Source organism: Leptodactylus fuscus, chromosome 3 (genome assembly GCF_031893055.1).
Source record: "Leptodactylus fuscus isolate aLepFus1 chromosome 3, aLepFus1.hap2, whole genome shotgun sequence".
In the NCBI taxonomy this organism is placed as follows: Eukaryota; Metazoa; Chordata; class Amphibia; order Anura; family Leptodactylidae; genus Leptodactylus; species Leptodactylus fuscus.
In genome coordinates, this window is record NC_134267.1 from 129,538,466 (window position 1) to 129,552,093 (window position 13,628).

The 13,628-nt window shown below is 46.6% G+C and overlaps 1 protein-coding gene across 12 annotated transcripts in view; it reads right to left on the reverse strand.

Annotated features, from left to right (window-relative positions):
* The window catches only part of RIMS1 (regulating synaptic membrane exocytosis 1), a 340,018-nt gene that overhangs the window by 165,157 nt on the left and 161,233 nt on the right, over nt 1-13,628 (reverse strand). For all 12 annotated transcript variants that reach the window (XM_075268331.1, XM_075268330.1, XM_075268333.1 and 9 more), the window contains 2 exons: nt 3,629-3,759; nt 3,241-3,412 (listed from right to left, as the gene is read on the reverse strand). In XM_075268331.1, the coding sequence (XP_075124432.1) occupies nt 3,241-3,412; nt 3,629-3,759 (303 nt within the window). The remainder of the gene's footprint in view (nt 1-3,240; nt 3,413-3,628; nt 3,760-13,628) is intronic.

The window sequence follows — 13,628 nt, forward strand, 5'->3', positions numbered from 1 at the left end:
CGATTATGATTAGCTAATTCTTCTCCATTTTGTTTTTGCAGGATCTTGCTTAAATAGGATGGAATTAAACATGAAAGTTAAATGAATCTGTCAGGTGGTTTCTAGTGTCCTACAGTATCAGTCAGCAAGATAAGACTGAGATAACCTATGCTCTGAGAGATATAGGTTTATATGATGTTATATCAAGCTATGTGAAGATTTGAGGAGTCTGCTAGTCTACTTCCTTCAGTGCATGACACCAAAATAGAATTGTTATCATACTCTACATTTCAACTGATGCTAGGTTTACACCCGGTTCACTTTCGGAGGACCAGGACAATGGAGAAACAGACCGCTAAAATAGATTAGAATGGGGTCTGTTAGGGTGACCATTCTTTTTAACTGAAAGCAAGAGGGCTCCCTTTAATATACTTCAGTGACAATACACCACTGCCACTTTTCTACACAAACAAAAAAAAATGGTGCAAAGATTTTGTAGGTCAGTTTTACCTGCTAATTTACAAAAACAATTATGTAACTAAACCAGGTCTAGGCGCAATATATTTGCTACAAATAAGACGTGGATATCATCCTGAAAATCCACAGCAATTTATAGTACTAAACATATGGGGATCTGAATTTCACTGCAGGTTGCTACCTCTAGGAGTAGTCTCAGTTTAGGAGTGGTTTCAGTTTAGTGGCTTACTGACCCAGACAGGTCCAGAGACACCGGTCAGTGGCACTAAAGGAACAGGCATATTCAACGTCAGTGGACAGGCTGATATCAGGGCAGGCACAATTCAGTCAAGGTCAAGACGATTACCAGACAGGGTAAGGAGTAATTAAGAGTGTGCTCATTCTGCTGAGGAGATTTCACAAATTTCACTTATTACAATGTGAAGTGTGAAATATGTGGTAATATCTGCAAAAAAGTCCATGCAGATTTGGCATGAATTTGCAGCAAATACATAGCAAAAGATTTTGACATGGCCCAAATTAGTAGGGGGTTCTAAGAAAAAAAATTTAAAATTTTTTTGCACAGGTTCCTTAATGTACAATCACAGATTTTGTGTGATGACTAAGGTAGGCTTGACAATACCATACTGGTGTCATGCTTTGCAGGAAGCAAATCTGCAAAACCTATAAGACATAGCAGGATCCTAAATAACTTTTGAGGGTGGAAGAGAGGTGCCAATAAATAGGAAAAAAATTGGATCATCATGTTTTAAGTATTATGCATATCTTACTGCTTTCAGAGAGAAATACAGTACAATATGCATAATGAGTTAGTGCCCTTGCACACAATCGAGTCTCTCTGTAAGAAACGGTTCCTGTGCGGGTGGAAGAACCTGACTGTACCGGGCCGTATGCACAGGAGCCACATAGTCAGTTATAATGCAGTGACTTCCCAAATGGCCCAATCACTAAGCTAGTGAACTGATAGCGTTATGTCTCTTCATTAATGTAGTTATCGGACTGTTTATGAGCTCACTGCATCATAACTGACTATAAAACACTGGCTCCAATGAACACGGCCCAGTTCAGTCTTGGTCCTACCACCCACACACACCATTTTTCATGGATAGGACTCGGTTGTGTACAAGGGCCCTTAGCATAAACAAAGTCTACTAAACAAGCAAATCATTTAGGAAGATAAATGGAATAAATTACTGATGTTATTAAATTGAGTATGTTCGCTAATAGACATAGTCCGGAAACTCTATAACCCAATAACAAAATTAAACTCATGGAGAAAATCTAATATGAAAAAAACATAATTCTTAGCGAATAGATAATAATTGCCAAGCTATAGTAACTACTGCCAGCCTGCTTTATTCATTCATTCATTCACTTATTTATTAAAGCCACAATACTTTATGCTTTTATATTACTGCAATTAGTTATAATAGAAAAAACTTTCCGAATCATTGAATAATATATTCTAATTGTATTGTATTGATTTAATACCGCACGTGTTCTGGACCTTAAGAAAAAAAGCTGATTTTTTACATGTTCTTCTTGCATTTCAACAACAATACTACTTTTCCTTTTTATTTCAGTCATTATATCCATACATAGGCTTGCTTTTTGTAGACTATATGGCCTTTTATACTACCGTATATACTTTACATATACTTTATTGCTTACTAGTGTTGAGCGAACAGTATTTGTCGAATACCTCGCTCCCATAGGGATGCGTGCTAGCGGCCGGCAAATATTCACTGCGCTTAACCCCTGTGTTTGGCCGCTTACATGCATTCCTATGAGAGCGAGGTATTTGACGAATACATTTGAATAGTATTTGCTCAAAACTAATGCTTACATTTCATTACCTTTTTTTTTCCATTTTTCCTACTCACCCTTATATAGAAATGCGAAACACTTTCTGAAAAAAATTGCTTTTTTGTCATAAGTTCCAAGCGTAACAATCTTCGTTATTTTTCATCACCGCAACTGTATAAGAGCTCATTTTTTGTGATTATTTTTTATTGGTACTATTTTGGAATACAAATAATTTGGTTTTTACCAACAATAAATTGTTAGCCACTATTAAAAAAACAAAAAGACATTTTTGTTTGTGGAACTTTTTTTTAGACAAAACTACGGAATGTATTTGTACTTTTTATGACTCCCCATGTGACATCAAGAAGCAATATTAATCGCTTCTACAATTGTTTGAAATACATGGTATTTCAATTATGTCAATTATTGCCTGTCAGTGTTAAATTGCTAGGCCCCTGCTAGCTAGCTTCCAAAGAGTACCTCGCCATGAACCCATTGTGGGAAAGGCAATGAGATGTTTCCCACTGTCAAGCATCTAGGGGACTAAAGACTTGGAGACTGATCTTTAGCATACAGTTTAGCATAAAAAATATATATGATGCTCGAATGAGTGCCATAAAAACAAAAAAGAAAAGACATTCAATTTTGGGAAAAGCATGAATGTCTTAGTTTATGGCTTGAACCCAGCTACATAACATTAACAATTAGAAAACAAGGGTCTTATACTTATCCAGCACAGGAGTCAATAGCCACAAAAAAGCATGATGGTTCCTTAGGTTATCAACTTTATGTCAGTAAATTGCTTAGTACCTTGCATCTATGAATCCCCTACAAATAATTTTAAAACTGGCAGCCACTCCTTACTTTAATTAAAGTGAAAGATCAATCTGTTATTGTTATACAAAATTGATGTGGTGTGCGTGTCTTTTCCATTTGCATGTATTATATCCTGTTTCTTTAATGAACAAAAAGGAATACCTCTCCAAGAAATTCACTTTCCTCTTCTTGCACTCTTGGCTGATCCCATACAGTTATTTCTAACATTCGCTCTCTAAAATTTTTACGATGAACATGGGAGTAAACAAAAGTTTGGTTCCATTTTGGTTCGGAGCTTTTCTTCACTGTTTTGGTCCTCCGCTTACTTTTATCGCTGCCAACAGATAAATTAGATTACAGTTAATCTCTGCCATCTAGTGGTAACATATAACATTGCAGTCTAGTGTTAAACATTCAAGTCAAAATTTCTCAAATAGGAGGCAATTGCTTGTTAAGTCTCTAAAACAAATAACTGTCCATATCAACATTATCTTCAGGTTGTCATAGAAAACAAAAACACATACAAACAAAAAATATTAGAAACTCTTACCTTCTATCCGGAAGAAAATACATTTTTACATATGGATTCCTGGGGCGCCCATCTGGCCTCGGTGGGAGATCTATTGCTTGTAGCACAGTGACTATTAGATGATGTTCTACTTTATCATACAATAATTTTACCTAAAGCACATGAAATGTCAATATTAGTGTAAAAATAGTATCCAAATTACATACACCGCGTTATGTTTCATTCAATACCCTTTATCCTCCTTATGCATTACACTGGTCTGCAAAAGATAATGTCAGAGTCACACATCTAAGTTTTCATTTTTTAAAAGTAAGGGGGCGTTCACACTTGCACTGTGTGCCCTGTGTCAGTCTGCCGGGTCTCTGTCCTATTCCACAGATTAACTGGATCGGGGACGGCTTCACGGTGGTTAATTTTAAAACTTATTTATTTGAATGGGTTTTAAAAGCAAGCCGCCAACGTCAGTATGCAGCTTCTCCACAGGAAAACCATTTTTTTGGCTGGACACAAAGTCGGACATGCAAAACTTTGTGTCCGGCTAAAAAAGAACGGTTTCCCCGCAGAGAGGCTGCATATGGACACAGAAAATGGAGCAGGAAGCAGACAACTATGTTCTCTGAGTACTGGTCAGACTAGGTTATTGATGATCAACTGCCATTAACTTGAAATGGAGATGAGGTGCACAGACTCAGTTCAGCCACTATACAGAGAGCTGTTTGTTTCCTGCTCCATAGGAGCAACTGATCGTGGGGGGGTCAGATCCCCAGCTTAGGATAGGTCATCAATATGTTTCATCTGGAAAAGTCCTGTGAGGTTTCAGTTTAGTAGTTTGAATTAGAAAACCAGGAGGAATGGGAAGGATGCTAAAATAATAAAAGTGTATGCCCACAATCACATTTGTATTGTGATGTGGCACAAAATGATATCATACCTCTCATTAATGGCTTTTTTATCATTGTTGACCAAAACATGACTGGTAGTTAAAAAAAAAAATATATATATATATATTTATTTTTATGATTTTTAATTTATTTTTATGATATGGAATATGAAATCACTAATCCTGAGACATGAATGGTGGAGAGCTAACAAGGCACATTTATGGGCCTAAGAAAATATTACAATGTATATTGCAATGTAGCCATAGATTTCCATGGGCAAAGAAAGAGTGTATTTTTGTCATACATTTAAAAAACGGGTGACAGATACAGCACTCTCTCTCTTGTCTACCACATCGCCTCTAGGGCCTTCAGCTATCTCAATACTCATGTTCATACTGGAGAAGCAGCCATTGTGCATAGAGAGATGGTCTTCCTACAGGTGGTGGTGACTAGAGATGAGCGAACACTAAAATGTTCGAGGTTCGAAATTCGATTCGAACAGCCGCTCAATGTTCGTGTGTTCGAACGGGTTTCGAACCCCATTATAGTCTATGGGGAACAGATACTCGTTAAGGGGGAAACCCAAATCCGTGTCTGGAGGGTCACCAAGTCCACTATGACAACCCAGGAAATGATGCCAACACCTCTGGAATGACACTGGGACAGCAGGGGAAGCATGTCTGGGGGCATCTAACACACCAAAGACCCTCTATTACCCCAACATCACTGCCTAACAACTACACACTTTACACACTCAATACCACCTCTCTGACAGTAGGAAAACACCTTGAAACAGGTGTATTTGGCACTTGCAGTGAGGAGAGCTTGTCACCAGCAGTGAATTTGGCCCTTGTAGTAAGTTGAGGTTGGCACCAACATTTGTTTTGAAAATCAGGGTGGATTGAGCCTCTAACCAGCAGAGTTTGGGCAAATTCATGGTGGAGGGAGCCTCTAAAAACCCCAGTTTGGACCAATTCATGGTGGAGGGAGCCTCTAAAAACCCCAGTTTGGACCAATTCATGGTGGAGGGAGCCTCTAAAAAACCCAGTTTGGACCAATTCATGGTGGAGGGAGCCTCTAAACAGCCCAGTTTGGACCAATTCATGGTGGAGGGAGCCTCTAAACAGCCCAGTTTGGGCAAATTCATGGTGGAGGGAGCCTCTAACCGGCCCAGTTTGGGCAAATTCATGGTGGAGGGAGCCTCTAAAAACCCCCGTTTGGACCAATTCATGGTGGAGGGAGCCTCTAAACAGCCCAGTTTGGGCAAATTCATGGTGGAGGGAGCCTCTAACCAGCCCAGTTTGGACCAATTCATGGTTGAGGGAGCCTCTAAAAACCCCAGTTTGGACCAATTCATGGTGGAGGGAGCCTCTAAACAGCCCAGTTTGGGCAAATTCATGGTGGAGGGAGCCTCTAAAAACCCCCAGTTTGGACCAATTCATGGTGGAGGGAGCCTCTAAAAACCCCAGTTTGGACCAATTCATGGTGGAGGGAGCCTCTAAACAGCTCAGTTTGGGCAAATTCATGGTGGAGGGAGCCTCTAAAAACCCCAGTTTGGACCAATTCATGGTGGAGGGAGCCTCTAAAAACCCCAGTTTGGACCAATTCATGGTGGAGGGAGCCTCTAAAAACCCCAGTTTGGACCAGTTCATGGTGGAGGGAGCCTCTAAACAGCCCAGTTTGGGCAAATTCATGGTGGAGGGAGCCTCTAAAAACCCCCAGTTTGGACCAATTCATGGTGGAGGGAGCCTCTAAAAACCCCAGTTTGGACCAATTCATGGTGGAGGGAGCCTCTAAACAGCCCAGTTTGGGCAAATTCATGGTGGAGGGAGCCTCTAAACAGGCCAGTTTGGGCAAATTCATGGTGGAGGGAGCCTCTAAAAACCCCAGTTTGGACCAATTCATGGTGGAGGGAGCCTCTAAACAGCCCAGTTTGGACCAATTCATGGTGGAGGGAGCCTCTAAAAATCCCAGTTTGGACCAATTCATGGTGGAGGGAGCCTCTAAAAACCCCAGTTTGGACCAATTCATGATGGAGTGAGCCTCTAAACAGCCCAGTTTGGACCAATTCATGGTGGAGAGAGCCTCTAAAAACCCCAGTTTGGACCAATTCATGGTGGAGGGAGCCTCTAAACAGCCCAGTTTGGACCAATTCATGGTGGAGGGAGCCTCTAAAAACCCCAGTTTGGACCAATTCATGGTGGAGGGAGCCTCTAAAAACCCCAGTTTGGACCAATTCATGATGGAGGGAGCCTCTAAACAGCCCAGTTTGGGCAAATTCATGGTGGAGGGAGCCTCTAAACAGCCCAGTTTGGGCAAATTCATGGTGGAGGGAGCCTCTAAAAACCCCAGTTTGGACCAATTCATGGTGGAGGGAGCCTCTAAAAACCCCAGTTTGGACCAATTCATGGTGGAGAGCCTCTAAAAACCCCAGTTTGGACCAATTCATGGTGGAGGGAGCCTCTAAACAGGCCAGTTTGGGCAAATTCATGGTGGAGGGAGCCTCTAAACAGGCCAGTTTGGGCAAATTCATGGTGGAGGGAGCCTCTAACCAGCCCAGTTTGGACCAATTCATGGTGGAGAGAGCCTCTAAAAACCCCAGTTTGGACCAATTCATGGTGGAGGGAGCCTCTAAACAGGCCAGTTTGGGCAAATTCATGGTGGAGGGAGCCTCTAAAAACCCCAGTTTGGACCAATTCATGGTGGAGGGAGCCTCTAAACAGCCCAGTTTGGACCAATTCATGGTGGAGGGAGCCTCTAAAAACCCCAGTTTGGACCAATTCATGGTGGAGGGAGCCTCTAAAAACCCCAGTTTGGACCAATTCATGATGGAGGGAGCCTCTAAACAGCCCAGTTTGGGCAAATTCATGGTGGAGGGAGCCTCTAAACAGCCCAGTTTGGGCAAATTCATGGTGGAGGGAGCCTCTAAAAACCCCAGTTTGGACCAATTCATGTTGGAGGGAGCCTCTAAAAACCCCAGTTTGGACCAATTCATGGTGGAGGGAGCCTCTAAAAACCCCAGTTTGGACCAATTCATGATGGAGGGAGCCTCTAAACAGCCCAGTTTGGGCAAATTCATGGTGGAGGGAGCCTCTAAACAGCCCAGTTTGGGCAAATTCATGGTGGAGGGAGCCTCTAAAAACCCCAGTTTGGACCAATTCATGGTGGAGGGAGCCTCTAAAAACCCCAGTTTGGACCAATTCATGGTGGAGGGAGCCTCTAAAAACCCCAGTTTGGACCAATTCATGATGGAGGGAGCCTCTAAACAGCCCAGTTTGGACCAATTCATGGTGGAGAGAGCCTCTAAAAACCCCAGTTTGGACCAATTCATGGTGGAGGGAGCCTCTAAACAGGCCAGTTTGGGCAAATTCATGGTGGAGGGAGCCTCTAAACAGGCCAGTTTGGGCAAATTCATGGTGGAGGGAGCCTCTAACCAGCCCAGTTTGGACCAATTCATGGTGGAGAGAGCCTCTAAAAACCCCAGTTTGGACCAATTCATGGTGGAGGGAGCCTCTAAACAGGCCAGTTTGGGCAAATTCATGGTGGAGGGAGCCTCTAAAAACCCCAGTTTGGACCAATTCATGGTGGAGGGAGCCTCTAAACAGCCCAGTTTGGACCAATTCATGGTGGAGGGAGCCTCTAAAAACCCCAGTTTGGACCAATTCATGGTGGAGGGAGCCTCTAAAAACCCCAGTTTGGACCAATTCATGATGGAGGGAGCCTCTAAACAGCCCAGTTTGGGCAAATTCATGGTGGAGGGAGCCTCTAAACAGCCCAGTATGGGCAAATTCATGGTGGAGGGAGCCTCTAAAAACCCCAGTTTGGACCAATTCATGGTGGAGGGAGCCTCTAAAAACCCCAGTTTGGACCAATTCATGGTGGAGGGAGCCTCTAAAAACCCCAGTTTGGACCAATTCATGATGGAGGGAGCCTCTAAACAGCCCAGTTTGGACCAATTCATGGTGGAGAGAGCCTCGAAAAACCCCAGTTTGGACCAATTCATGGTGGAGGGAGCCTCTAAACAGGCCAGTTTGGGCAAATTCATGGTGGAGGGAGCCTCTAAACAGGCCAGTTTGGGCAAATTCATGGTGGAGGGAGCCTCTAACCAGCCCAGTTTGGACCAATTCATGGTGGAGAGAGCCTCTAAAAACCCCAGTTTGGACCAATTCATGGTGGAGGGAGCCTCTAAACAGGCCAGTTTGGGCAAATTCATGGTGGAGGGAGCCTCTAAAAACCCCAGTTTGGACCAATTCATGGTGGAGGGAGCCTCTAAACAGCCCAGTTTGGACCAATTCATGATGGAGGGAGCCTCTAAACAGCCCAGTTTGGACCAATTCATGGTGGAGAGAGCCTCTAAAAACCCCAGTTTGGACCAATTCATGGTGGAGGGAGCCTCTAAACAGGCCAGTTTGGGCAAATTCATGGTGGAGGGAGCCTCTAAACAGGCCAGTTTGGGCAAATTCATGGTGGAGGGAGCCTCTAACCAGCCCAGTTTGGACCAATTCATGGTGGAGAGAGCCTCTAAAAACCCCAGTTTGGACCAATTCATGGTGGAGGGAGCCTCTAAACAGGCCAGTTTGGGCAAATTCATGGTGGAGGGAGCCTCTAAAAACCCCAGTTTGGACCAATTCATGGTGGAGGGAGCCTCTAAACAGCCCAGTTTGGACCAATTCATGGTGGAGGGAGCCTCTAAAAACCCCAGTTTGGACCAATTCATGGTGGAGGGAGCCTCTAAAAACCCCAGTTTGGACCAATTCATGATGGAGGGAGCCTCTAAACAGCCCAGTTTGGGCAAATTCATGGTGGAGGAAGCCTCTAAACAGCCCAGTTTGGGCAAATTCATGGTGGAGGGAGCCTCTAAAAACCCCAGTTTGGACCAATTCTTGGTGGAGGGAGCCTCTAAAAACCCCAGTTTGGACCAATTCATGGTGGAGGGAGCCTCTAAAAACCCCAGTTTGGACCAATTCATGATGGAGGGAGCCTCTAAACAGCCCAGTTTGGACCAATTCATGGTGGAGAGAGCCTCTAAAAACCCCAGTTTGGACCAATTCATGGTGGAGGGAGCCTCTAAACAGGCCAGTTTGGGCAAATTCATGGTGGAGGGAGCCTCTAAACAGGCCAGTTTGGGCAAATTCATGGTGGAGGGAGCCTCTAACCAGCCCAGTTTGGACCAATTCATGGTGGAGAGAGCCTCTAAAAACCCCAGTTTGGACCAATTCATGGTGGAGGGAGCCTCTAAACAGGCCAGTTTGGGCAAATTCATGGTGGAGGGAGCCTCTAAAAACCCCAGTTTGGACCAATTCATGGTGGAGGGAGCCTCTAAACAGCCCAGTTTGGACCAATTCATGGTGGAGAGCCTCTAAAAACCCCAGTTTGGACCAATTCATGGTGGAGGGAGCCTCTAAACAGGCCAGTTTGGGCAAATTCATGGTGGAGGGAGCCTCTAAACAGGCCAGTTTGGGCAAATTCATGGTGGAGGGAGCCTCTAACCAGCCCAGTTTGGACCAATTCATGGTGGAGAGAGCCTCTAAAAACCCCAGTTTGGACCAATTCATGGTGGAGGGAGCCTCTAAACAGGCCAGTTTGGGCAAATTCATGGTGGAGGGAGCCTCTAAAAACCCCAGTTTGGACCAATTCATGGTGGAGGGAGCCTCTAAACAGCCCAGTTTGGACCAATTCATGGTGGAGGGAGCCTCTAAAAACCCCAGTTTGGACCAATTCATGGTGGAGGGAGCCTCTAAACAGGCCAGTTTGGGCAAATTCATGGTGGAGGGAGCCTCTAAAAACCCCAGTTTGGACCAATTCATGGTGGAGGGAGCCTCTAAACAGCCCAGTTTGGACCAATTCATGATGGAGGGAGCCTCTAAACAGCCCAGTTTGGACCAATTCATGGTGGAGAGAGCCTCTAAAAACCCCAGTTTGGACCAATTCATGGTGGAGGGAGCCTCTAAACAGGCCAGTTTGGGCAAATTCATGGTGGAGGGAGCCTCTAAACAGGCCAGTTTGGGCAAATTCATGGTGGAGGGAGCCTCTAACCAGCCCAGTTTGGACCAATTCATGGTGGAGAGAGCCTCTAAAAACCCCAGTTTGGACCAATTCATGGTGGAGGGAGCCTCTAAACAGGCCAGTTTGGGCAAATTCATGGTGGAGGGAGCCTCTAAAAACCCCAGTTTGGACCAATTCATGGTGGAGGGAGCCTCTAAACAGCCCAGTTTGGACCAATTCATGGTGGAGGGAGCCTCTAAAAACCCCAGTTTGGACCAATTCATGGTGGAGGGAGCCTCTAAACAGCCCAGTTTGGACCAATTCATGGTGGAGAGAGCCTCTAAAAACCCCAGTTTGGACCAATTCATGGTGGAGGGAGCCTCTAAACAGCCCAGTTTGGACCAATTCATGGTGGAGGGAGCCTCTAAAAACCCCAGTTTGGACCAATTCATGGTGGAGGGAGCCGCTAAACAGCCCAGTTTGGACCAATTCATGGTGGAGGGAGCCTCTAACCAGCAGAGTTGGTGGAAATCAGGGTGGAGGGAGCCTCTAACCAGCAGAGTTGTGGGAAAGCAGGGTGGAGGGAGCCTCTAACCAGCAGAGTTGGGGGAAATCAGGGTGGAGGGAGCCTAGTATTAGCAGAATTGTGCAACGCTTATGGTGGATGAGTATGAGGATGCGGAGGAATTGGAGAGGTTGAGTACAGACATGGAGTTTCATGTTGGGGTGCTTTACACAGGTGGGCCCAAAAATGAAGGCTCTATCCAGTGGTGGTTCATTTTTATCAAAGTGAGCCGGTCGGCACTCTCAGCTGACAGACGGGTGCGCTTGTCAGTGATGATGCCACCGGCTGCACTGAACACCCTCTCAGATACGACGCTGGCGGCAGGACAGGACAGCACCTCCAAGGCATATAGGGCAAGTTCAAGCCACAGGTCCAACTTCGACACCCAATACGTGTAGGGCGCAGAGGGGTCGGAGAGGACAGGGCTGTGGTCGGAAAGGTATTCCCGCAACATGCGCCTATACTTCTCACGCCTGGTGACACTAGGACCCTCCGTGGCGGCACTTTGGCGAGGGGGTGCCATCAAGGTGTCCCAGACCTTAGACAGTGTGCCCCTCGTTTGTGTGGACCGGTGAGAACTTGGTTGCCTACTGGAGGAACTGCCCTCCCTGCCGCCAACGTCACATGCTGGAAACATCTCCATCATATTCTGCACCAATTGCCTGTGGCAAGCATTGATGCGATTGGCCCTCCCCTCTACCGGAATAAAAGACGAGATGTTGTTTTTATACCGGGGGTCAAGGATAGCAAAGATCCAGTACTGGTTGTCCTCCATGATTTTGACAATACGCTTGTCGGTTGTAAAGCACCCCAACATGAACTCAGCCATGTCTGCCACAGTGTTAGTTGGCATGACTCCTCTGGCCCCACCGGAAAGTTCAATCTCCATTTCCTCCTCATCCTCCATGTCTACCCATCCGCGCTGCAACAATGGGACGATTCGAAGTTGCCCGGAAGCCTCCTGTATCACCATCACATCATCGGACAACTCTTCTTCCTCCTCCTCCTCCTCCTCCTCCATTAAACGCGATGAAGCGGACAGATGTGTGGACCTACTCTCCAGCTGTGACGGATCGGATGCTATCCCTGACTCCTCTGTGTGATCTGAGTTATCCCTGATGTCAATCAGGGATTCTCTCAGAACACACAAGAGCGGGATTGTAAGGCTCACCATCGCATCCTCAGAGCTCACCCTCCTTGTGGACTCCTCAAACACCCGTAGGATGTCACAAAGGTCTCTCATCCATGGCCACTCATGGATGAGAAACTGAGGCAGCTGACTTTGTGGCACCCTAGGGTTTTGTAGCTGGTATTCCATCAAAGGTCTCTGCTGCTCAACCACTCTATTCAACATCTGAAACGTTGAGTTCCAGCGTGTGGGGACGTCGCACAAAAGCCGGTGTTGTGGCACATGCAGGCGTTGCTGGAGAGATTTTAAGCTAGCAGCGGCTACTGTCGACTTGCGAAAGTGGGCGCACATGCGCCGCACTTTCACCAGTAGCTCTGGAACATTGGGGTAGCTCTTTAGGAAACGTTGCACCACTAGGTTGAAGACGTGGGCCAGGCATGGAACATGTTGGAGTCCGGCAAGCTCCAGAGCTGCTACCAGGTTCTGGCCGTTATCACAAACGACCATGCCTGGGCCCAGGTGCAGCGGCTCAAACCATATTGCCGTCTCATCGAGGAGGGCATCCCTCACCTCGGAGGCAGTGTGCTGTCTGTCCCCCAAGCTGATCAGCTTCAGCACAGCCTGCTGACGTCTACCAACGCCAGTGCTGCAACGTTTCCAACTCGTAGCTGGGGTCAATCTAACAGCGGAGGAGGAGGCGGTGGCGGAGGAGGAGGCGGTGGCGGAGGAGGAGGCGGTAGAGGAGGAGGAGGAGGGGGGTGTTCTTCTCGTGTCCCTGCCAGGAATGTTAGGCGGGGAGACGAGGTACACCGGGCCAGTTTGGGAAGCAGTCCCAGCCTCAACTACATTCACCCAGTGTGCCGTCAGTGAAATGTAGCGTCCCTGTCCGCATGCACTTGTCCACGCGTCGGTGGTCAAGTGGACCTTTGTGCAAAGCGCGGAACTAAGGGCCCGCCTGATGTTGAGTGACACGTGCTGGTGCAAGGCGGGGACGGCACACCGGGAGAAGGAGTGACGGCTAGGGACGGCATAGCGAGGTGCCGCAGTTGCCATCAGGTCCAGGAAGGCGGGAGTTTCAACAAGCCGGAACGCCAACATCTCCTGGGCCAGCAGTTTAGCGATGTTGGCGTTCAAGGCTTGCGCATGTGGGTGGTTAGCAGTGTATTTCTGCCACCGCTCCAATGTCTGAGAGATGGTGGGTTGTTGTAAAGAAGCGCCTGATGGTGCCTTTGATGGTGCAGGAGAAGGAGATAAGACAGGAACAGGGGAGGATGAGGGAGAAGTCAACAAAGTGGCGGAGGCAGATGAAGTGGTGTCCTGGCTCGTCCTCTGGAGTGCATCGCCAGCACAGTCAGCAGTGGCAGTGGCAGAGGCAGAGGCAGTGGCAGAGGCAGTGGCAGTGGCGTGAACGGCAGGCGGCCTTTGTCCTGCCGTTGCTGCCTGCCACTGATTCCAGTGCTT